This window comes from Periplaneta americana, chromosome 17 (genome assembly GCF_040183065.1).
Source record: "Periplaneta americana isolate PAMFEO1 chromosome 17, P.americana_PAMFEO1_priV1, whole genome shotgun sequence".
Lineage (NCBI taxonomy): Eukaryota > Metazoa > Arthropoda > Insecta > Blattodea > Blattidae > Periplaneta > Periplaneta americana.
This window is the reverse complement of record NC_091133.1, coordinates 11,446,562-11,473,415: the sequence shown is the minus strand read 5'-3', so window position 1 is coordinate 11,473,415 and position 26,854 is coordinate 11,446,562. Positions and strand designations below refer to the sequence as shown.

Sequence of the window (26,854 nt, the reverse complement as noted above, 5' to 3'; positions counted from 1 at the left end):
TCCGCAACGGCAGCCTCCTCGTCGAAAATTTGACTCCCAATCAAAGTGAGACGCTGCTGAAGGCTCAGTTGCTGGGGTCATACGCTATAAAGGTTGAAAGGCAGTCCTCACTGAACACCACGAGGGGAGTGGTTCATACGGGTGCTCTGGATGAAATGAATGACGAGGAAATGCAGCTAGAACTCTCACACCAGTCCGTATCCAAGGCCTACCGTTTATTGCGTAAGCGGGATGGACGGACTAATCCACTGAGCACCGTTTTCTTGACTTTCGGGAAATGCCTCCTACTGGAGTACATATTTGTCGGCTACGAGCGTGTTCCTGTAGGTAGGTATGTGCCGAATCCAATATGCTGCTTTAGGTGCCAACGGTATCGACATACGCAGAAACGTTGCACGAATAAAATCACATGTGCAAAGTGCGGCGGTGGTGATCATGGGAATTCCCCACGTCCCAACACCGCGCACAGTGTGAATTGTGAAAGGGACCATGCCGCAAATTCCAAGGATTGTCCGAAGTACCAGGTAGAGAAGGCAATACAAGAGCTCCGAATCAGGGACAATCTTTGAGGCGCGTAAATGTTATTTTGATTCAGAAAAGAAACAGAAAGAAAAGTGATATGCTGTTGTTTTAAAAAAGCAACGAAGGGAATCAATGTGTCAATTCAAAAGCCACCTCTTCAGTGTATACTTGGAAAGCGAGTTGAGATCGCAACCCAGACGTATGTGGATGCTGGTACTCAGACCGACGAGTCAGACGACGGCTGTGGTCTCGATATCAGGCCCTATATACCAAAAAAGACAGGTGATGCGACGTCACAGACAAATTCTGAACCTAAGAGAATTTCACGTCCCACTCGTCGTACAGAAGGGAAATCGAGAACAAGTTCTCGATCCCGTACCCGATCAAGGTCACGATCAGGAGCGCGACGTACAGCAAAGGAGTACCCACCGTCGAAAAATAAGCTGTCGCAGTCGAAGGGACAGAGTCATAGGAAAGAACGGACGTGAAAATTCCCCGTAAAGCCATCATGATTTAGCTCCTCATGATGACTGATATTATACAATGGAATGTGAACAGTGTACGCAGCAGATATACAGAACTACAACAATTGATCTATCATGAGAACCCTGCTATATTATGTCTTCAGGAGACACCTCCGACCTGAAGACTCACTGAATATATCAGGATACTATGTTCACCGGTATGATCATCTTGCCGGTATGCTGGCCAAAGGAGGTTGTGCCATGTTACTCCGCCAAAGTATCTTTTGTTCTGTCATTAATATTAACAGTTCTCACCAATGCAAAGCCGCAACAATAAATTTACCAACCATTCAGTTTTCAGTAGTCGGTGTCTATATGCCCCAGGAACTCCTTTCACAGTGAATGAAATAGAACATATCCTGTCACAGGTACCTGCTCCTTATCTGTCAGTGGGGGATTTCAATGCATCGCACCACACTTGTGGCTCAAATTCCGATGATGACAGAGGAAATAAAATAGTAGAGCTATGTACACGTCTAAATCTAATTACACTGAATTCAGGGGAACCAACACATCTATCCTTTGCTTATGTTACATACTCTGTGATAGATATCTACTTTTGTAGCCCAGTTTTGTCCACGCATTTCGAATGGTTTGTGGTTCACGACCTACATGGTAGTGACCACTACCCCATTCGAATGCATATGTCCGCTTTACGACCTGCAGAATCTCGCTGTCCAAACTGGGTTATTAAACAGGCGGACTGGCTCGGATTTTCGGAGTCCATATCATTCGATGAGAACAGACATGAAAGTGTGGACTCCGTAGTAGAGCACTTTACAAGTGTGGTTATTAAGTCTGCGGAATTATCTATCCCCTTGTCGTCCTGCAGACCAAACGCTTCTCTGTCTCCTGGTGGACATATGCCAGCACAGATCCAATCCGAGACCGCAAACGTGCCTTACGAAAATTTGAGCGCCATCCGACCAAAGAAAATTTTGTCCAGTTTAAACGTCTTCGAGCCAAACCTCGTCGCATTCTGTGCGATGCTAAGAAGACGTCCTGTGCAAACTACGTCAATCCATTGAAAAACAACGTCCCAGCTAATATTGTATTGGACAAAGTCCGTCGAATAATGGGGTAACGTAGTTCTGTAATTCCGGGCCTTCTGAACAATGTTGCAACGACCACCAGTCACATAGAAATTGCAGAAATATTGTGTAGCTCATTTGCACATATAAGCAGCTCAAATAATTACGACCAGAAATTCCTAAAAATCAAGAATGCTGCGGCAAAACGAACCCTGAGATGTATATAAGATAACACTGAAAACTACAATGCACCGTTCATATCCAAGGCACTGGACACATCCCCTTACACCTCCCCTGGCCCTGACAACATCCATAACTGCATGCTTCGCCGTCTTCCACCAGCTGGAAAATCCTTTCTTCTGTCAATATACAACACAATCTGGACTGAGAGTGTATTTCTATCTGCTTGGTGTTCTGCCATTGTAATCCCAGTCCAGAAACTAGGAAAGGATGCTTCTTTATCTGGCAGTTATAGACCAATTCGTTTAACCATCTGCGTATGCAGTGTTATGGAAAAGATGATAAGCAAACGCGTGATGTGGGTACTCGAATCGGAAAACCGATTATCTAATATCCAATGAGGTTTTCGTAAGCACAGATCCACCGCAGTTCTTCTTGTTTGGCTGGAGACCGCCATTAGATATGCTTTCCTCAAGAAGGAGCATATTGTGGCGGTCTTCTTTGATCTAGAAAAGGCTTACGATACCACATGGTGGTATGGCATTCTGCAAACTCTGCATGATTGGGGATTTCGTGGCAGTTTACCAACATTTATTGGGAAGTTCATGGCAGAGCGGTATTTCCGAGTTCGAGTAGGCACCACACTTTCTAATGAACATCTCCATGAAAACGGCGTTCCGCAAGGGTCTGTATAAAGCGTCGTTCTTTTCTGCATTGCGATCAATGGAATTGCCCATTGTGTGGGTGATCGAGTATCTTGTCTCTTGTACGTTGATGACTTCATTTTATATTACAACTCCCAATATCTTCCATCCATCGGTCGACAGTTGCAACTGGTCATCAACTTGCTAGCAGAGTGGGCTCTTCACAATGGTTTTAAATTCTCCACTTTAAAAACGCAGTGTGTCCACTTCTGTATCCATCGTGGACTGCATCCACATCCTGAACTGCGTCTTAATGGAGTGGAATTGCAATATACAGACACTGCGAGATTTTTGGGCATTATCTTTGATTATAAATTAACGTGGGAGGCGCATATACGTGATCTGAGAAAGCGTTGCGAAAAAACGTTAAATATTTTATGCCTTTTATCTGGGGTTCGCTGGGGTGCAGGCCATATATTGCTTTTACGTCTTTATCGTGCTCTTATCCAGTCAAAGCTGGATTTTGGCTGTTTTATCTATGACTCAGGAAATAAATCCAAGTTACGTCTGATAGACACTATCCATCGTCATGGGATACGACTTGCTACAGGTGCCTTACGAACGAGTCGGATAGAGAGCCTGTATTGCGAAGCGGGTGAACCATCACTGTATCGGCGACGTAATGTATTGTGCTTGTATGAAGCTCCGCTTACAGCCCGAGCACAATTCTAACGATTCCTTTTACTATCTGTCTCTTTATGGCCGATACAGTGAAAATCCACGGAGACTTCGTCCAGCAGGTGTGCGGTATTGTGAACTGCTGTCCGAGCTCGACATCCGCCTGCCAACAGTTCGCACACTGGAGTATACCACCACTCGACCGTGGACTATGCGACGTCCCATGTTTGACGTAAGTCTGAGCCGGTGTTTTAAAAATTTTACACCAGCTTTTGCTTACAGACTTCGTTTTTGTGAACTTTTATCACAGTTTCTAAATTATTCTTTAGTTTTTACAGACGGATCCCAGTAAATGATTGTATTGGTTGTTCCTTTGTTGCAAATGGACAGATATTTAAATATAAATTGAGCCAGTACACCAGTGTTTTTACCGCAGAACTATATGCTTTTTATGGAGCTGTATTGTTTTTAATTAGACTACCCCGGGGCAGATTTGCTCCGACTCTTTATGTGCATTCAGTCCCTGCAGCATTTGAATTCTGATGACCCTCTTGTGTTGAGAACCCAAGAACTTTACCACACTCTCCTAACCTCTGATTATGAGATTGGAGTAGTGTGGACTCCGGGTCATGTTGGTATTTTTGGAAACGAGGCTGCGGATGATGCAGCAAGTGACGGTGCTATGAATGTGTCTGAGGTGTATTGGCGTGAGATGTGGCAAGATATTCAAAATTACCTGGTGGCAATGGAAAGGAGAATGGTCTGCACAAGGGGGAAATGAGTTACGAAGAATAAAGAATACTGTTCGCGTTTGGGATTCGTCCACAAGAGCGTCATGACATGAAGAAGTTTTACTCACCCGGTTGAGGATTGGCCATCATCTGACGCATGGACATCTCCTACGTGGCGAGCCTCAGCCGGAATGTGTTATGTGCCATAGTAGTTATTTACACATATTTCGGTTCCATGATGAAAAAGTAACAAAAATGTGCCAGAATACCATTCCAGAGCGATCTGTCAGAAAAAAGCACTAATAATTTCTGTCTAGTGTCGGACATCCAGTATTGTAAATAGGTCGATGTCGACACGCAATCTGAAAGAAAAAGAAAACTACAACTTGAGTGGCATTAGAAAAAAAAAAACAAAGGTATGAGTCAAAAATCTCAACCTGTCTATTCTGGATGTCCAATAAAATATTTATATTATCGTTTTTGGAAACTCACCTATTTAAATTAATGTGAAGTCTGTGCTTGATGGGTTGCATAAAATTTTTCTATATGTGGCCTTATGATTGATAGGCGAACACATAAATCACCTTCAAGATGCAGCAGTATGTTACTTTGTTTAGAGTTCACTATTTTCATGGTAGAAAATGGTGATTGACATAAGTATGACTTTGAAAACGGCAGTTCTAAATGTCTTTTCAGTTTATTCAGCACTGATTTTACAAAACATTTCCGTGTATAAGACACTCGAGATTTTGTTTATATTCATCTCCACGCCACGTAAAACCATATTGCCAGTATTTATTACTGTAATATTTACGAAACGCAGTACATTTTTGCGAATCCTGAAGGGAACTTTCGCTCACATTATTTGAATTAGCACTACTGTCATCTAACCCAGAACTTAATTCAGATTAAGTTTTTTGAATTAAAAATTTGTCCATAAAATCTAAATAAAGTACCTTTGATAAAATAATCGCACTATCATTCGCGCACACGTATATACTGAAACTAACCAAATGTTCTAACGATTTTAAACTCTGTTTATTACTAACAATAAGTGGAAAGAGTAAACGAATTAGTAAGTATTGTTGGATGTGTTCATTCGAATTATCGCCACCTAGAAAAATTAAACTGAGCATTGTTGCAGGTGTTCACATTTCATTTGTAAAGCCTGTCTCAAAATAAAATGTACCATATCAAAGACTTTCTTGTAAATAAAAAATGCGTTGTAAAGAGACTTCCTGGATGACATAAATTAGTCATATTTTTCGCATTGTATTTGGGTTCCAATAACACTTGTTGGCATTTTGTTCAGTTGGAGTTTAGTATATAAACTACTTTCAGGGCATTCCTGAGTGTAAAATTGAATAAGGAAACATTACAGTCACTGTATAGAAAGCATTGTATAATGTGAATTGGACGCCAATACAGATTTGGCTGTAATTAATTCAAACTTACCAGGTGAAGTTTTACTTTTTTTCCGACTTATGCTGCTTTTAAAATCTATTCTCCATTTTTCCTTTAATTATTTTCATAATTTTTACCTCCTGTGCTACAAGTATTATTGAAACACTATCATGCAGACCCAGAGTGAAACTTATAACACTGGTGATCAGCTTCTGTCACATTGTAATATATTACTTATTTATAATGTCTCTGTGTTTTGCAGGAAGGGAGTTTATTGGATTTGCACGTGACTAAGATAAAGAAGGAATGTGTGGACGAGAGCTGCGAGGGTCACAATGCAGAGATAAAATTTGAAGAAATTATATTACCCAATAATTTTCCCGTGGTAAAGTGTGAAGCCGAGGTGAGTGGAGCTCATTGGGTGTGGTGGCTCTTCTTTCCAGTGTTTAATTTGTATTTTGTTCCTCACAGAATCCTTCTCTGTATAGCTGTGCGAAAGCAGATTTTGTTTTACAGTGGGAACAATAAAACTGTCAGTGTGCTATTGCTACTAATCTCTGTGTTGCAGAATAGCCTTAATTTAAAGTGCGATATGGCTTAAATTTTGAAGAAAATTTTTTCAATGATAATACAGTTATTTTTGGCAAGGTTTCAGATCTTGCTAAATAGCGTGAAATGCCTAATATTACCATCTTGAATATCTCCTAATGATTGATAATCTAAATGCTATTTCCGCAAAACCAAAGGCTAGATTTAGGCTCACACATTTGACACACGTGAGATTTGTGAGAATTGAGGGGGTCCTGGCAAGAAAGTGCCAAGCCACATTTTTACACTTTTGTTAGAAGGCAAGTTGAATGTTTGATCAAATCCTCAAATCACAAAAAAAAAGTTAAATTTTTCATTCTACATGTATAATGAGTTTCCTTGATATATTCTTAATTAAAATGTGAAATATATTGTACATATTTTTTATTATTTTATATTAAAAATTTGTATTTATATGTATACTGTTCTGTGGGTTGACACTGTCTTGGCCAAAAAAATTACTAATTATATAGTGTGAAGTTTTATTGACATTACTTACTTACAAATGGCTTTTAAGGAACCCGAAGGTGCATTGCCGCCCTCACATAAGCCCGCCATCGGTCCCTATCCTGTGCAAGATTAATCCAGTCTCTATCATCATATCCCACCTGCCTCAAATCCATTTTAATATTATCTCCCATCTACGTCTCGGCCTCCCCAAAGGTCTTTTTCCCTCCGGTCTCCCAACTAACACTCTATATGCACTTCTGGATTCGCCCATACGTGCTACATGCCCTGCCCATCTCAAACGTTTGGATTTAATGTTCCTAATTATGTCAGGTGAAGAATACAATGCATGCAGTTCTCCGTTGTGTAACTTTCTCTATTCTCCTGTAACTTCATCCCGCTTAGTTTATTGACATTAGAAATGTTATATTTTCAACTATCATATGCCATTTTTAAGACAAAGAAACTTTATATTAATTTCGTTACTTCACAAAAGACAAACAATAACCTAATATATAGGGTATTTCAAGAGTCAGTTCATACATTAAACCCCTATAAATATTATAATATTTGAAATAGGGGAAAAAACAAAAACATCACAGTGTTGGGCAAACAACGGGGTTTACAAAACATTGGGAAGATGTCCGCCGTTCTCTTCTTCAACGTACAGCATTCTGTCTGCAACACCATGCACAGCATTTTTGCAGATAATGTCTTGGAGTATTGGCGAGATGGCAGCTTTCAGTTGCAGTAGTGTTGTTGGACGTGTCAGGAAAACTCGTTCTTTAAGGTAACTCCGCAACCAAAAGTCGGCCGGATTGAAATCTGGAGATTGCGGAGGTCACATATTTGGAAAGTGCCTACTGATGGCTTTTGTCGGAAAACGACCCTCAATTATGCGTATTAATTCCACCATTAATTTTTTTAGTAGGTTATTTTACGACGCTTTATCATCTTAGATTATTTAGCGTCTGAATGAAATGAAGGTGATAATGCCGGTGAAATGAGTCCGAGGTCCAGCACCGAAAGTTACCCAGCATTTTCTCTTATTGGGTTGAGGGGAAACCCCGGAAAAAAATATCAACCAGGTAACTTGCCCCGACCGGGAATTGAACTCGGGCCACCTTTTTTCCCGGCCAGACGCGCTAACCGTTACTCCAGAGGTGTGGGCAATAATGGAATAAGACAGACTTTCAGTAAACGGGGAGCGCTACTACAGCATGTTACAGAACTTCGTCATCCCTAGACTGAGGAATCACGATATGGAAAACATAATCTTCATGCAAGATAGCGCTCCACGCCACATCTTTATCTCTGCAAAACAATTAATTACGCAGATGTTTGGCGATCGTGACTTCAGAAGGCACTTTCCAACAATGTGGCCTCCGCGATCTCCAGATTTCAATTCGGCCAACTTTTGGTTGTGGGGTTACCTTAAAGAACGCGTTTTCCTGACACATCCAACAACACTATGCAACTGAAAGTTGCCATCTCGCAAGAAATTACCAATATTCCAAGACATTATCTGTAAAATGCTGTGCATGGTGTGGCAGTCAGAATGCTGTACGTTGAAGAAGAGAACGGCGGACATCTTCCCAATGTTTTGTAAACCCCGTTGTTTGCCCAACACAATTTTGCTAAAATGTGTTCTACAAACACTGACCTTGACAATTGTTTCATGTTATAGAAATTAGTAAATGTTTTCACTGCCCAAGATTATCGCAGAATTTTTCAAATTAGTTAATTCGGACAGAGAAGAGGTCATCCTATTGTGGAATGATTTCCTCGGCATTAGTTGTAGCACGAGGTCTCAATCAGTATTAACATATCACCACTCTCTATCTTTCCATTGGGTTTTGTATCTACATTCTCTACTTGCAATGACAATGAAGAAATTGTAGGCCTTAGCTTAAATTGATAATGAAACGCTGTTTATCTCAACAGAATATTGCCACGATGTAATACAAATTACTCATGCTCCTTATATAGAACTTGAACGTCAATTAAGTTCGTGGAGTCGTTCTTCAGATTACATATAGGCCTACTTCTTATGTTAAGTATTGCTGTGTATCTGTTGATGAGAACCATAAATAATATCCATATCAGGAAAGAAAACATTCAGAGATGTAGAATTAATTTTTATCTTCTATATTGTCATTTGGATGCTATTACACACATGATCATATGTTAATCACTTTAAGAAATAAAAGAATTTCTTTTTGTGAAACATAATATGCTAAAGTATGTTACATATGCATCATGTATCTGTCTTCTACAGGATGGGCATTTATTGCATTCCTACGTGGCTGGAATGAAGACGGAATGTGAGGACCACAGTTGTGATCTCACATCAGATACTAAAGTTGAGACAGCTGCACTGCCAACTAATTTTGCTACAATAAATTGCAAAGCTGAGGTAAGTGGAGGGCATAGTGTATCCCTTTCGTCGTAGACACAGTTCCCATAATGCTGTACCTACAGGGATTTTAGCATATGACAGAACCATTGATATTTTATATGTAAAATTACTCACTGCTCTTTTTCCACAAACCCTAAATTTTAACTATGATAATATCTGTATTTATATTTAAAAATATTTTCAGCTCATCGTATTTTACTTTTTAAGTAATATGTTCTTGAAACGAACAAGTGCGAAGATGTAGTGCCTAGGGACACTTTTATTTTGATTTTACAATTTTCTTGCTGTATCCCGAGTTCTTGATAGGTATGTCTAAAAATTAACGCTTTCCTTAAATTGACTCTGGAGTGTGTGTGTATATATATATATATATATATATGATACATCCTCTGATTGAGGTTCTGGTTGATATGTATATCTATTATCAGGCAGTACATCTCACTTGACAATATGCGTCAGAGGAAGGACAATTGTTTGCATGCATCTGAAGTCTTACTAGTGTAATATGTAGCTAGTCGGCGATGTATGCAATGGAGGGGGGAAAGGAACTGGCCACCCTATCTCCTGGCTTAGTTGCCTCATAAGTGGTGCCTTCTTAGTATCACTTGTGAGGTTCAGACCTTTCTTCGGACAGTTGACTAAACAAAAAAAAAAAATTTGCTACATCCATACATACAGGATACAAGTCAAATAATCCAGTAGATTTTCAGAGCGAATGGCTCATGTTGTATATAATAAAAAGTGTAATAGTAAAGTGAGGATCACGTAAATGTAGTTCCTAAAAGTCTAATTTGGTCGTCTCTTCAGTGTTGCCAAATAATACCAGTTATCACCAAAGAGGGAAAAATCACAGTGCTATGTTCTGATTACCGCATCTCATCCTTATGTTTCGAGGTGTTTTCTCCATGATTCAATAACTTCTGAAATAGTATATTTTCCTTCTGGAATTCTCGCATATTATGTTGATAATTAGGATTAGTCTGATCTAATATTAAAATGTATTTTGTCTGGCAACATGAAATTCATTGCTTTAACTAAACAGTTTACGATTCAAGAGACCTAACTTAAAAATGTAGTTTGATCACGTGAAATGATTAGTACGAATTCCGAAAACAGAACACCACTTTAAAGTGTATAGCTTACTTAAAATACTTTCAAGCACTTTCTTTCTTGGAGAAGTCGCTGCCATGCTAGTTCCTCTCTTGGACATTTTAATAAATATCTAAACACGAAAGAATTTCATTAAAATGTCAATATATTTACATGCATGTTTCATACCAAGTAGGTCTATAAGTTATCTCTTATTTAATTACACTTACCTGAATATAGAGTTGAATTGGAATCACAACGAAACAGAACTGAATTGTGTATTGATATTAATATTAATACAGGTATTACTAATAAAATTAATTATTAATTCACAAGCCTAGGGTACTTGCATTTTCATCAGTTTGTTTTATTGACAAACGAAGTTATTGATGCCAACATAACAGTTAAAAAATAACTGCCAGTTCTAGTATTTGTCAGTACCCAAAATTCGAAACGAAGTTGGTAGGAAAGAAAATTTAACCTGATTGTGAAAGCTAGAAAATCACTATAATCCACTAGCATATGTAGTAATGAGGGAAAAATGATTAGGTTTCATCCTTAGGATATTAAGTAAGCTGACCCGGACTATATAGTTGTAGAAAGTTCAGTTTTCCAGAAAGAAATGTTTCTTTCCAAATGTTTAACACCATTTTATTCGGGAACTATTCAAAGTAGGATCGTGATTTTTCCCATATCGATAGAAAATCTGATAAAGAATCATTTATCCCTCTGGCGTATATCAGTAGCATGGAAGATTTTCTTGTCAGTTCAATTTAAAAACCATTAATTGAAGCCATTGACTGATTCGACTAGCTTGCAATGTTGTACCCAGAAAGGGAGATAGGAGGTAGTTCAATAAGACAGACAGATCTGAATTTGTTGAATTTTTACATCTATATTACGAGAAGAAAGAGCAGTGTGTTAGTGGCAATGTTGCCAGACTGTTGAAACCACCAACTTAATTTATATTCATTTAAGTGTACCCTATCGTACCTTTCAATCTGCAGGATTATTTCACTTGCACTCTGTGTGTATATATATATATATATATATATATATATATATATATATATATATATATATATACATATGACATCATTGGGACTGGCAGATGTGTCGTAATAATGTGCAACCTCAACGGTGCATTCTACATTGAAAATTGAAGGACATTAGATTGAAAACTACCTATTTCCAACAACTTTCTCCTGTTTCCATTTCTGCCTATCTGTATAATAATTATGTCGCGTGACTTTCGAATCACCCTGTATATATATATATATATATATATATATATATATATATATATATATATATATATACTTGTTGGCGAGTTGGTATAGCGCTGGCCTTCTATGCCCAAGGTTGCGGATTCGATCCCGAGCCAGGTCGATGGCATTTAAGTGTGCTTAAATGTGACAGGCTCATGTCAGTAGATTTACTGGCATGTAAAAGAACTCCTGCAGGTCAAAATTCCGGCACATCCGGCGACGCTGATATAACCTCTGCAGTTGCGAGCGTCGTTAAATAAAACATAACATATATATATATATATATATATATATATATATATATATATATATAAATTTGAATTTGTAATACATCTGCAGCGTATCCTAGTCACGAGTTACAACGTACTTAGGGTTAGCTGATCACTATGTTGTCAACTTTTAAAATATTTTCATAATTTTGTGATATACAGGGAAACTTAATCCACAGATGACATTATTGTTTTATTTACTTTACCTTTTGGTAACGAAATGTATTTATTATTAATAGAGTTTGAAACACATATAAATGTGTTATGTCTTTTACTGTGAATGAGACACATTATGCAATATTCTTATTCATTTCAGTGTAGTATTTTTTTATGTTATGTGTTAATTTTATTAATCTATTTTCTAGTGGGCCCTATCCCGCAAAAGTATGGTCTAATGCATTAGTTATTGGTAAAACTTCTCGTATAATATGTAGCTGTGACTTTCTGTTCCACAAAATAATGTACAACAATTGCATAGCATTAGTAAAAAGTTATTAGTGATGTCATAAAAGTGTGTGGTGGAGAAACAGCTGCCATTTTTTTTTCTTTTAATTTAGACCAGCCAGAGGCTGTTTACCAAAGTTATCTTTGTTTTCTGTTTTCATTTGTTTCTTTTGTTTTACTTACACTAATACAAACACAACACCCCTGCCCGAGGCGGGACTCTAACCCATAACCCTTCAGACCAAGCAATAGAGACATGCCGTGCCCCTACCTCTTGAGCCATCCGGGCCGGCGATATGACGTCGTACTTTGAATTAGGTTACGTCAACTACCTTGGTAATAAATTCGCATTTTGGTATGCAATAAACGGTTTATTGTCATTGCTATAATATTTCTCTGAATTATTTTATCGGGAATATTCAAATACTTTATCGTGCATTTATCAATACATACATAAGTAAGTGTTTTACCCATAGGCAGATCTTTCACTGCAAACCCAGCATTCTCAAATCCTTCCTATTTTCTGCCTTCCTCTTACTCTCCACATATCTTAGTGATATCTTCTTCTGCCCCGAACTCTTCTCCCATCCACCATTCCTTCCAGTGCATCTTTCAGTAAGCAGTTTCATCTCAGTCAATGATCCAACCAATTCCTTTTTGTCTTTCGGATCAGTTTCAGCTTCATTCTTTCTTCACTCTATCCAACACAAATTCATTTCTTATTTTGTCTATCCATTTTGCATGCTCTATTCTTCTCTATATCCACATTTCAAAAGCTTCTATTCCTTTCTCTTCATTTCGTCGTAATACCCATGTTTCTGCTCCTTACAATGCCACACTCCATACAAAGCACTTCATTACTCTCTTGCGATGCTTTTATTCCCTGCGTGACTCCTTCCTCTTTTCTTACGTCTTAGGAAGTGAAGGCTCTATAAAGTCTAAGTAGGTAGTATTGTTCGCCATTTTTGTTCTTTCGTTCCCGAGCTACCAGACGAGGAATCTATTTGCCACACCGTTAAACATTATCATGTCGTAGCTCCTATGATAATAAATCAAACGCATTGTAATTCAGCAAATAATTGAGTGGCAAATAACGTCCTCGTGTGCTTTCTGTGAACGCTAACGAAAGAGCCAAAATGGCGGGCGACTGATTTAAGTATTTGAAGAGTCCACTGCAAGAATGATGGATGTCACTTTCTTGTCGAAAATGAACTAAGACTGTCAATGCATAGCTTAAGACATATAGAATGTACATACAGAGTTATATGGCATTAACACTGATAGTCATTGTCCAATAATGATCGGAAAATCACAGTTAAGCTTTGAGCACTCAGCATTTCAAACTTTCAATTGCTTCTCCTGCAAAATGTATTCCAGATGACATCCATCATTCTTGCAGTGGACTCTTCATTTATCGAGCCTTAGGAAATGCATAACGTCATCATCAGCGAATCACAAGACGCACACATTTAAATGTAGCCGACCTGCAACGTGATTGGCTGTCGGAAATAAGAGCAATGGGACTATAGGTTGGCTTAGGTTTATGGTAATACCATTTATGATTGTGGTGGATAGAGCAGTGCCGCCCTTTTGTAGAACTTGCACGACAGACGGGATCTGGGAAAGTTCGCTTTGAATATGTACTCGACAAAGTAGCGCTCGAAATGCTCTTTCTTTCGGCCAAACACAGGCATCGAGTACTTGACGAAATATGGCTGTCTTCTTCATTCACGGACGAGGATTTTGTTAAATAAGTAAGGTGCGTGTGTTGTGCGGGTTGGGTGGACTTTTCAACTCTCCCAGTGATCGCATCTACTTTCTACTACTCGATAGTATAATTCAAAGACATTTTCAGGGTTGTTTTTTTTAATTCCCTATAACATAGTGCCTGAAACATAAGTAAGCTCGTATGAGATGTTACTAGTACCAGTATCCGGGTAGCTCAGTTGGTAGAGCAGCTGGCTACGGACTGGAAGGTCCGGGGTTCGATCCCAGGTGGTGACAGGATTTTTTCTCGTTGCCAAACTTTCAGAACGGCCCCGAGGTTCACTCAGCCTCCTATAAAATTGAGTACCTGGTCTTTCCCGGGGGTAAAAGGCGGTCAGAGCGTGGTGCCAACCACACCACCTCATTCTAGTGCCGAGGTCATGGAAAGCATGGGGCTCTACCTCCATGCCCCTCAAGTGCCTTCGTGGCATGTTACGGGGATACCTTTACCTTTTTTTACCGGTATGTATACAGTTCAGGAAAAAGGAACTATTTCCTTAGTCGAACCTGTACTTGGTATACGAATTTACTTTTATTCATATAAATTTGCTGCATGTGTAAAATCGCCTATAATTTTATTTACCAGAGTTGGCAACTCTAAACACACATCGCAAAATCTCATTGTCTCCAAAAACTGACATTCATTTTTTGTTTTGGAACCTCAGATTTTTTTGTATGCGAATTGTTTACTGAGTAGAATTGTGTAAATTAAATTTATTAAGCGTGATATATTTATTAATTTGTGGCTTGTGCATATTTGTGAAGTTATTCCATTTCTCTGTTTAATATGATGAGTTAAAAAACGCAAAGAAAATCAGTTATAATATAATTATGTTGTATGTAGCAAGATCGATTATTCAGTTGATCGGATAAATTATAAGGTTGTCATGACTGAGATATCTATTGTTAAAGGGGCAGTCCGCAATACAATTAAGTTGGCTTTAATCAAACACGTTTTTCAATCTAAGTAGAATGTAATTTGTCGCATGTCAATGCGAGGCATGGTTCTTGAGTTGCTGACTCCGCACAAATACTTATGACGTCATAGCCACTGAACTGGTGTGATGCGTAGTAGACCGAGAACATCCCCGAGTGCAATGCTTTGTAATAAATAATCTTCTCGCGCCGTAGTACACGTGAACAGAATTTTTTACTTAGTTGTGATTGCGTGAAGTCATATTTTGCTTCTCATTTAATCATAAAACGGCACATACCAACGCACGTTGTGGTTTTATGTAGGGCTATTTTCTTTTATATGAACGATTTTGAACTACGGTAGACTAAACAGAAGAAATTGTATCGTAATACAGTTTAAAATGCCGTGGTATTATGATCTTTCGTGTTCATAGGGAACAACAAAAGCAAAACATGGAGAAGGGGTATCATTTCATGTATTTCCGAATAGAGAAAAGTCATCGCAAATATTTAAAACATGGGTGAAGAAAATCAAAAGAAAAGATTTAATACCATCGCAAACTGCTGTTGTGTGATCTAATCATTTCCATGAAATTTATTTTGAAAAATCATGTCTACTAAAAAGACGCTTAATGAAAGATAATAAAGTTCCTATGAAAATGAAGAAAACAGTTGTCCCTTCCTTATTTTTGAAAGGAGAATCTTCCCAAGTCAGTTCTGATACTACGCGCTCCTCTGCTTATAAATGAAAGAAGGTCATCGAAGAAGTAATAGCAAGTTGCAGTGATGCATCTATAGCTGAAAATATTGACGTGTGTGTAGTTCTCGATGAGGCTGAAAATTCACAGGAACCTAATATAAACAAAGCTGTGCAGTGTGAGATAGGGTGCGAGACGCTAAGAATTCTGTGTGGTGAATCAGATGTGGGTGAGTCAGAAACTGACTTGGACAGATCTTTTCAAATAGAAGAAGAAACTTCAAATTCTAATTCATCAGGTTCTGAGGACGCTGCACATGAAACAGAAAGTAATATAGGGGGGCCAAAAGGTGTTTTTTTGTATCCTGGTTACTTACTGGCTTTTAAGGAACCCGGAGGTTCATTGCCGCCCTCACATAAGCCCGCTATTGGTCCCTATCCTGAACAAGATTAATCCAGTCTCTACCATCATATCCTACCTCCCTCAAATCCATTTTAATATTATCTTCCCATCTACGTCTCGGCCTCCCCAAAGGTCGTTTTCCCTTCGGCCTCCCAACTAACATTCTATATGCATTTCTGGATTCGCCCATACGTGCTGCATGTCCTGCCCGTCTCAAACGTCTGGATTTTGGATTTTATGTTCGTAATTATGCCCGGTGAAGTATACAATGCATTCAGCTCTGCGTTGTGTAACTTTCTCCATTCTCCTGTAACTTCATCCCTCTTAGCCCCAAATATTTTCCTAAGCACCTGGTTAGTGTTACAAATTTTGTTTCTCTTAGCCCCAAATATTTTCCTAAGCACCTGGTTAGTGTTACAAATTTTGTTTCTCTTCTGTAATATTTGTCATTGCCCTGTTACAAATATTTGGTAGAAACAATAGGAACATTGCTGAAAGTTAATGCAGTGTGCCAGAATGCCCATAATTGGAAGTGGGAGTCTGAACCGATGTGAAGCATAGCAGTGACTTCTGCGTTATACTTGTGCAGTATAAGGTACAAATTGTATGAAAATTTTTCATGAACTTTACAACTATGTTTCATCGGCAAGACAGCATTTTATAAAATAATTTCAAAATTCGTAGAACCAACAGGAGATGTAATTATTTTCAGATTCATGAACAACTTATCAATTCCTTTCCCTAAAAGATAGAAACGTGCGAATCACGGTGATAGCCAGGACTCACCTGGTTACAGTGCAAAATATGTGACTTACAGTGTAATGGACCTCGATTCAGATAAGATTATAGACTTCGTAGTTCTGTAAAAGGGCCTAATTGTAGGCAATCTTGAAAAAGCAGCATGCGAAAAAGTTCTAGATCGTCTAAAAGAAAAAATGAACATTACTCTCTTTCTGTAGGACCACCATAAAGGAATTAAGAAATTGATAAGGACCAAATATGAACGGATGGATCATCAATTTGACATTTGGCACATGGCAAAAAGCTCATCTAAAAACCTTAAAGCTGCCTCAAAAACATATGAGGAAATACAAATGTGGAAAGACAGCATCACAAATCATTTATGATGGTCATGTGCTACATGTGAAGGTGATTCAGACGACTTAGAAGACAGTTTCATTTCTGTATTAAATCATGTTTATAATATACAAGAACAGAAACATATAAAACATGTGCACACATTCACCCATACAATAGCGAGAGGGAATGGATCGAACCTGGATCCAACGATTACAATGCTCTGAAAAAAAATATATATATGCAACTCTGCCGTTTTAAAAGATCTAAAGCAGACTAATCAGTTTTGTCACACCAGCAAACTCGAATCATATCATAACGAGAGATTGGTTTACACTCCTAAGAGAAAACACTTTCCATATGATGGAATGGTAACAAGAACTATAATTGCGATAATGGACCATAATTACAAAGTGAAAAGAGACGTAACTGACTCCAGACTCCAGTACTCGAAAGCCACTGAACGATGGGTGGAAAAGAAAACATACAGTGGGAAGGAAAACGCTTGGAGAGAAGAATATACAGAGAAATGTGTTGGAAGTAGCTCGTGGCTATCAACTACTGCAATTCGATGATCCACATGTTTCAGAGGTTAAACCGCGAGACTCAACAACTATGGTGCAATAGAATAATATAAACCATGTACTAATATTTATTGCTGACGTGAGATAAACACGTGTCTGTAGTCCCTTCATAACGAATATTTCGCGTCTCACAAACATTCACTCATTCAGTGAAGGCATTGATTAAGGTTATAATTGATCGAAATATTAAACCTTTTCAGTTTAAACCCTTACCAGATCCAAGTTTTAATCACAGAATGGATTGTACACGAGATTTAAAGTGGGATAGAGTTTGGGTAAGTTATTCTTATTATTACTATTACAGTATATGCATGTGGTAGGTCCTAAATTACTTAATAATAACTGAGTGTAACATATAAATATGTATTTACTCGTATGTCAATGCATTCTTATGAAGTGATCAGTGGCTATGCAGAGCTTGCAGTATGACATTTAATATTTCACAAACTAAAAGGCATAGAGATATGAGAAAAACGCCGTTAATCTAAGGATTACTTAGGTAGACTTCCTATAATATAATCAAAATTTAGAATTTTATAGCGGACTGCTCCTTTAATATAAATGTATTGAACAAAATTACTAGTAACAAGAACATAATGACAATAAAATATTACGTAGGCTATTATTTAACAGACTACAAAATGCTCAGGTATATACAATCAACATATTGCCTATTGTTAATTGCTTTTATTTATGTCAATAGTCCTTGACTGACGAGTATATAAGGATTGGCGCTCTTAGGGGTTGAGGTCGCGGTTTGGGACGGCCCACAAGCAAGTGATTCTAAAGATATTTAGGATTAGTGTAAAACTGGCCTATGTGCAACGACGTCTCTTAGCAAATTACCTTTTATTTCGCTCATTAACATTTAAAATCAAGTCACTGACATAGGAAAACAATTATCTAGACGATGCACCAATCTCACTTCCTTAATTACACTCTTTTCAGAAAGATCCTTTCGATCTGGACAGAGTTCAGCAGCAACAGACACGGGAAGTATCTTCACAGGAGGACAAAGTGTTGACTGAGAGGTAAGTGTAGTGTGTTGATTTGTCTTCTTCTATTCTTTCACATCTTCGTTTATGTAATGATGGAGGACTCTAATTTTTTTATAGAATAACTCTTCTCAGGTTCTCAGCCAGGTAAGTTGGAGATTTGCTTCCAAGCTTTCGATGGCTAGCTCTGTCATCTTCTTCAGGGAATGAAGTGATGCGGGACCATGTCTAGCCGGTATATATGCAATAATAGGGCTTCCCGCTGCGGGCCAATCAGGAGCTGGTTCCTAGTCCCGTCCACCAGACGCATTCTGATTGGTGAAAGCAGTAGTCAATCAGGAGCTAGTTGCTGGTCCTGACTGATTATTTTTCATATGTACTTCGGTACATCGTGATATATGATATGCGAAAAATAATCACTTTGTGATTTAAGACGGCGCTTATTCCGTAGGATCCCGGCCACTTAGTCACTCATAACGAGTGCACCTCTGCACATGTGTGTGGACATGATCCCACTTTCATACATCTATGACGCAGTGCATGAGGATTGGCCACTAGAGGGAACCCAAGAGTTGGAACTTAAACTGAGAGGATTTGGGATGGGAATCCAGTGTGGCTTAGTGGATACAGCGTCAGCATGTAGAGCTGAAAACCCGGTTCAAATTCCAGTGCCGGACAGAATTTTTCTCTGTTCCACTGTTCCATTATAATATGATGACGCAGAATTTCTGCACTGAAATATCATATGTACTTCGGTACATCGTAATATACTTGTGTTTGAAGTTATCATCTGCAGATCCATGAACAGCACACTATTGTGTTGCCGATGAGCTGTGATCATAGGCCTTTGTAGTGGCTGTTTTATAATAACCTAGTCGCCCAGAAATTATACGGTCTGGGCAAGCATAATGTGAAATGCGTGCTGTTCAGTCTTGATGAATTCTGTAGCATTAAATAAGTTGGAAATAATAGTTAGTAAACATATTGCAAATTCAATTTGCAGAGATTCTGGTGTCAATATTTATTATTATTATTATTATTATTATTATTATTATTACATTTTTGAATGTGCTTAATCAGAGCCTTCTTCAGTTACAAGCTGGAGCCATACGTCGGCAACACTGTAATAAACTGTCAGCCAGAGGCTGACCATACAGTACACGTGTTTGTGCTAATGCCGATGTTCAATGTAAATTAATGTTACAATATAAGTGTGTGTCGATGGAATTATGTTCGCGGTTGTACCAAACGTTTATTATTGATGTATTATAAACTATGTGCTTGTTGGCAATAAAATCAAGACAATAAATGAAAAAAAAAAATGTTTGCAGTCTTTGGAAATTTTTACGGTTAGTGATGACAAAGTAAATATTAAATATTGTATTAACTACATTTTTGTAGTCTTACTTGTGGTTTGTGATGTATCAGAATTCTAGCCAAATTGTCGGGTCTCGCCTGCTATATCAATAAAGTTACGCCATTGATTTTCAAGTTCATTGTAAGCAGCTGTTTTGTGATCCCATAAAGTAAATTGCAGCTTTGAAGATTCGGAATGCCTCAGAACTATCTATAATTTGTAGATGCATACACTCACTTTGTAGGTTTTCAAGGTTTATTTATTAATATTATTCATTTTGTAATAAATTAGTTATAAACATGTTTCTTTTCACTTCGTATTTACAGGATTTAAAGTTCACTAAGTTTACGCTAATTGGCACATACTTAATAGATAATGATGTGTTTTGTTACGTAAGTTGAAGGAATTTTTCTTAATTTTTTCATAGATCTTTATACTTGGCCTTGGCCTATTTAAAATTATATTTTAAAAAATTTATAACAAATAATTTAGTATAACAGTATTGTTATGATGACTGGCGAGGTTCAAACTAAAACTGGCTTCCTGGGTATAGGAAATATTTATTGAAAAGCACGACAGATCACATGGAATTAAAATGTAGGCTTACATGATATTCTAGACCTTTCACGTCAGATGTGAAACAACATTACGCGACAAAACATTGTCAATTTAATAGCCACATAATGGTTAATTGATTTGAATAGGATATTGCGAAAGTATGTCGTTATGTTATTTATTTTTGGTAGAAGTAACATTTCTTTAAGTATTTATTTATTTTCCCTAGTACCATCAATTGAAAACACGTATGATTTTAATTTTTTTGAAATTATAAGTGGCTGTATGCAAGTACTTAGGCGGTATTCTGAAATTTAAATAAAATACCATTTCGGATTCCGTTACGTACATCAATACGCTGAATCTTGATCATATGCACTTAGTTTGTATCAATTAATGTCGAAAATGTACATGTGACAACGAAATCAAAGCACTAAAACGTCAAACGTCATGCCTTTATTTTGCCTCTGCCTGCCTCCACTCTGCATTGCCAAACCTACCCATGCTCCTTCTTGTAACTAAAGAAGGCTCTGGCTTAATTTATTTTTATACATTGAATATTGTGGACATTGATACATTTGATTTTCATTTCAGCATATTGGATTATGCTGAGAAGTGTGTGCCACCAGTGCATGCTGGACACCTAGAAAACCACAGAAGCTTACTTACGGCCGATAGACCATTCTATTCTGATTTCTCGGTATCAGAAACAAACTTAATATCAAACAACAAAAATATCTACCCAGCTTCAATAACTGGGAATTTGGAAGCAGATACACGAATACCCACAAGCGAGAGATCATTTAACTGCCATGTATGTGGAAAGCGGTTTTCGTCTTCGGGAAGTCTTGTAATACATACTCGCCTGCACACAGGGGACAAGCCATTCAGATGCGATGTATGTGGAAAGTCTTTCTCACAATCTGGAAGTCTACAAAGTCACGCCCGCATACATACAGGCGAGAGACCATTTAAATGTGATGTCTGTGGGAAGTTTTTCTCTGAAAAAAGAAATCTAATAGTTCACACTCGCATACACACAGGGGAGAAGCCTTTCAAATGCGATTTGTGCGGAAAGTGTTTTCCACAATCGGTACATCTTAAAAGACATGTTTCCCTTCACACCGGCGAGAGAGCATTTGAATGCGATGTATGTGGGAAGTGTTTCCCTGATGCGGGTTGTCTGAAAGTGCACATCCGCATACACACTGGGGAAAAGCCTTACAAATGCAATGTGTGTGGACAATGTTTCTTACGGTCTGGACAACTAAAAAGACACGCTATTCTACACACAGAGGAGAGGTCATTGAACAGCGATGTTAATGGAGAGTATTTTTCCTGTTCTAGAAGTCCTGCAAAACATAATCACTTGGACACAGGGAACAAGCGATTCAGATGCGATATGTGTGGAAGGGGTTTCTCACACTCGGGACATCTAAAAACTCATGTTCGCATACATACAGGCGAGAAACCATTTAAATGTAATGTTTGTGGGAAGTGTTTCTCTGATAGGAGAAATCTAAAAGCACACACCCGCATACACACAGGGGAGAAACCTTTTAAATGTGATGTCTGTGAAAAATGTTTCTCCCAATCTGTACAACTAAAAAGACACGTTGTCACACACACTGGCTAGACATCATCTAACTGTGATGTATAAAGAAAGAGTTTCTCGAATTGGAGAAATCTCAAAACGCATGGACAGTTACACACAGGTGTATTTATTGTATGTGTAAATTTCTCCTGGAAACTTAAGAAATTTAGCAAATTTTGTAGAAGTATTTCTTTGCTTTGAGATGTCCCAAATTTCAATAAGTCAGTGTTGCCACTCACGGGAAGAAGTAATGTCTACATATTAAACGGTAATACTTCAAATTCGCTTTTAATTTTACACACACTTTTTTTAGCGTACTTTATATTAGATTATATTTTCATACCTTGTTCATGTACAGTTCTTACCTCGTGTTATCTTACATTCATTTACATTCAATTTTATGGATAAAAAGTGCAGAGTTGAAGACTTCTAATTTATCTTCTAGCATTTAATAATCACATACTGTATACACAATATCAATCATTTATTATAATTCCCCACCTTTTTACGCACACATTCTAGAAGACATTGTGCTCAGTCAACTATTGCAGGACATTTTTTTAATTGGAAATTCCGCCATTGCTACCACTAAAGATGGGCTCAATATTTTTTAGATTGACATCCTTTTCTTTCAAATGCCCTCAAGTACTGAAACCATTTTGAAATCGAAAGTGTTGAGGTGGAGCCTGTCAGATGGCACCATCCAGAAATGAAACTTACGATAGTTTCTTCCTATTTCACGGCTGTACTCACAACGGAAAATAGTTTCAATACAAGTGTAGTTCAGAACTTTCAAACAAATTGTACACTTTGTATAGTTTACGTCAAAATGTTGCAGGAGTATTTATTGTAAGACTGACTACGGTAAATGAGTCCTATTATTAAAGAATAATTATAGTAGTGTAAAATGAACTGTGTATTCTCGACTATATAACATCTTTTTATGTGTTTAGTGTGGAACAGTCAGACCTCTGATATACCACTCCTCTTGAGAGACTACCTCCTCTTAGAGACAGATTTTTATATGAAACGATGTAAAATCCCATAAAATAGTTGTATTTGTATCACTATTTTAGAACAGGCTCTCCCCCCTCATTTCTTAATCATCTCAGCAGAATTTTAAAATGTATATGTGTGTTTATCTAATGCCTACCCATCTGACATGCGTGATTCGGGTTCCGCATAAATCGGGTAGATGGCAGGACTGCGACCTATTTTGAAGTTACACACACTTTGGCGGGCCACATTATGAATGAAGAATTATGTCGTGTAGTTCTAGGGAGAGTGTATGTGTAAGTGTAGTGTAGGGAATGGGTGAGGATGATGATGATGAGGAAGACAGAAGGGGAAAGCCATTGCCGGCACGTAGCCTACTCCTGTCGAATAGCACCAAGAGGGCTGCCAGGCTCAACGTCCCCATCCGACATACGAAGAAATTAGAATATGTATTAACATTTTACAATGCAGGAGTTTAATGTGTGAAAAAAAATTGTGAGAACTTGATGAGAGTAGGTTCTTTACTGTATCCTTCGAGTTTAATTTGAAATTTGAGAATGTTAATCATTGGCGCTAAATGTCCGATCCTTTAATCCTGTAACGAATGTTGGAGTTCCTAGTGAGAAAGAGATTCTTTTTAAGGGTTGTCTCCATAGCCTGACCACATATCATTTACTCTCTTGTTTAACAATTTCATTTCTTGTGGCGTGGGTTAAACCGGTTAAAATCATTTTCAGTAAAATCAGAATTGTATTATCGTTGACGAATCGAATAAAGTTGATTCGTAAAAGTGAAAGTGGTTTATTGGAAAAAAAAAATAGCACAGACTCTTCAATTATTTGTCAAAATTCAGATTAATTCAATTTCAAAATGGAAGGAAAAAATTATAACAGAGTGGACGTGAAAAGAAAATGACAAAAAAAGTTTGGTGATGTAAATCTGTTGTTCGAATGACTCAAAAGTGAGTGTTTAAACAAAATTCATGTTAATGGACCATCAATAAGAAAAAGCGTCTTTGGAGATTGCTGCATAAATTGGGATTTCAAATTTCACTCCTAGTAACTGCTGGCTCGAAAGGTTTTGTATGCATAACAATATTATTTTTTAGTGACTCTATGGGGAAGAAGGGAATGTAAGAACAACTTGTGAGGACTGGAAAGATCGCCTCCCTTCAGTCATTGAAGGATATGACATGAGGGACATAAAACATATGAATGAGACAGAGTTGCTTGTCGAGCATTATTATCGAAATCCTTGATAATAAAATCAGAACAAAGACGGGAAAATTCAAAAGAATGGTTAACTGTGTCAATGGGGTAGCCTACGTTGAAAAGAATCACTTATTGTTATTGCCAAGTCCTTCTCACAAGATATTTCAAAATAGATTTTGACAGAGATGGGTAGACTTACATGAAGTTTCTACAATAAAGCTTAGATGACGAGCTTATTTTTGAAGAATGAATGTTAAATGTTGGCCAAACTGTGTGATAAAACAGGAAAGCTGTTCCTTTACTAACAATACCCCTTTCCATATTTTTCACAGTAATTAGTTTTTGTTTAGTCAACTGTTCGAAAACAGGTCTGAACGTCACAAGTGATACCGAGAAGACACCACTTATGAGGCAACTAGGCCAGGAGATAATGGGGTAGGGTGGCCAGTTCTTTTTCTCCTCCATTTCGTACATCGCAAACTAGCTATATATTATACTAGTCAGACTTCAGATGTGTTAGTGGACAAAACTGTAAAACAAAAGTTCTGCACTAGGGTTTTTTCCGAGGTTTTCCTCAATCGTAAGGCGACTGTCAGTTACTCTATGGCGAATCCTCGGTTCACCTCGCAAAATACCATCTCACTCTCAGCAATCCCATCGATGCCAAATAATCCAGTAGTTGATACAGCGTCCTTAAATAACCTACTAAAAATTGCATGTACATGCAGTAGTTTAATTCACTACTTGTATAGAAAAGCATCCCCCTATTATACAGTCACCGCTCTACATATCAATTTCTCGTGGAACTATCAGTGGTCGTTTAATACAGGCTTAACTTTATAAACCTACTTAAATTACAGATTCCTTTAACAAGTTATCTAATTGATAAGAGTTCCTCGGCTATCTGTAAATGTTCAGTAGGACTTTATATGACATAAGAAAATGAAGTAGGTATAATAAGCTTTAATACTTGACCGGTCACGTTTTTATAAAGCTTCATCTACAAAATAAAAAAAAGTTCAGGAAACTCATTTTATTGAATTTTGTACGAAAGTTCCATTATGCCACTTACACTTTATATGAATCCAGTAGTTCCGGAGCTCAAAAAACAGTGTTGAATTATCTTATTTATAATAAATGAGCATCTGCAAAGTAAAATACTAGTATAGGTCTACATCTTAATGATAATCCGATATATATTTAATTCAATTTTTTTTCATTTCATTGATAATACATGACTGATAATTCAACGGAATTATGCAACAATATACCAACCGACCATTTGAAAAAAATTGATAATTTGCACATATCTTATGTTGCCTGAATTAGACTCGGAAAAAATCAAGAATGGGATATCTGCATTTTGCTGCTATTCATTAACAAATTTCATTTATTGCATAAAACTTATTTATATTACTTTGCAATATTAAATCATCTGCTAGTCTGTTATTAAAAAGGGGTTAACCTTTTCTAGTATTATGTGTGCTATTTTTTGTAATAGTGTGACAGTTACAATACTTCTTGCATAAAATGTTTAATAAAAACCAGAGTTCTTGCAATGGTCAGTATCTCGGAAAAAGATTTTTGGCGGTTTGTTTCTTATTGCGCAACTGCGTCCAATTAATATGGGAGTTCTTCTGCATATACTGGTAATTTTTATGGTAGGAATCCAGTCAATCTTGCAATACCTGCGAATAGAATATTTTTGCTACTTCAGTTGATGGTTCAAAGTATTTGATAAGCTTTTTCACGTCATTCCCTTTCTTCGATTTTTTGGGCTTCACTTTGAACATAGGTGGAGCTAGAGAATTATTTCTTCACAGGATGTCCCTAATGCCGAACTACATCTGGGGTACTTAGAAATTGTTCCTGTATTCATAGATTCATTTTCATGTCCAACATAGTAAGAAGAAATTATACAGTATTTGAAATTCCCTAAGGAACATTTTTTTTTTTTCACATTTGAGATATACGCACCAATAAATTGCCAAGAATTATATTGATTTACATATCTTTGAGTTCCCAAAAGCCGCTAAATTTCATGCAAAAGGCTTCTTAAAAATCACTATTAAGTTCAAAATCCCATATATGCGTCATTAGTTCCTTTCAAAATCCACGATATACTGTATATTAGTCAATGGAACGTCACGATCAAGTGGCAAAATAAACGGCTTGTTCGTAGCTAACAGTGTCACCAATTATAACGATCTTCTCTTAATCTTTTCCATTCATGATTGTGCAGCAAGAAGAAGAAATTTGAAAGTTTGTTGTAAAGCTTTTGCTTATTGTTAAAGACTTGCGGGATGAAAGATAAATGTTGCATTTGCTTTATTTTATCTAGGAAGAGTTGAAAGCAGAAAGTGTGGCCATATTCAGTACCATTATGGTAAGCAGAAGCAGTTTGTTCAGCGTGGTTTTTCTTTGGCGGCATTAATTTAAAAATGAGTGGCTATTTGACGAAACTT

General features: G+C 37.5%; 1 protein-coding gene across 2 annotated transcripts in view; it reads left to right on the top strand.

Annotated features, from left to right (window-relative positions):
• LOC138693259 (zinc finger protein ZFP2-like) overlaps positions 1-25,365 on the top strand; it is a 33,152-nt gene extending 7,787 nt beyond the window's left edge. For both annotated transcript variants that reach the window (XM_069817099.1, XM_069817100.1), the window contains exons 3-6: positions 5,977-6,117; positions 9,028-9,165; positions 18,630-18,712; positions 21,183-25,365. In XM_069817099.1, coding sequence (XP_069673200.1) covers positions 5,977-6,117; positions 9,028-9,165; positions 18,630-18,712; positions 21,183-22,224 — 1,404 coding nt within the window. In that variant the 3' untranslated portion in view covers positions 22,225-25,365. The remainder of the gene's footprint in view (positions 1-5,976; positions 6,118-9,027; positions 9,166-18,629; positions 18,713-21,182) is intronic.
• Positions 25,366-26,854: the final 1,489 nt, after the last annotated feature.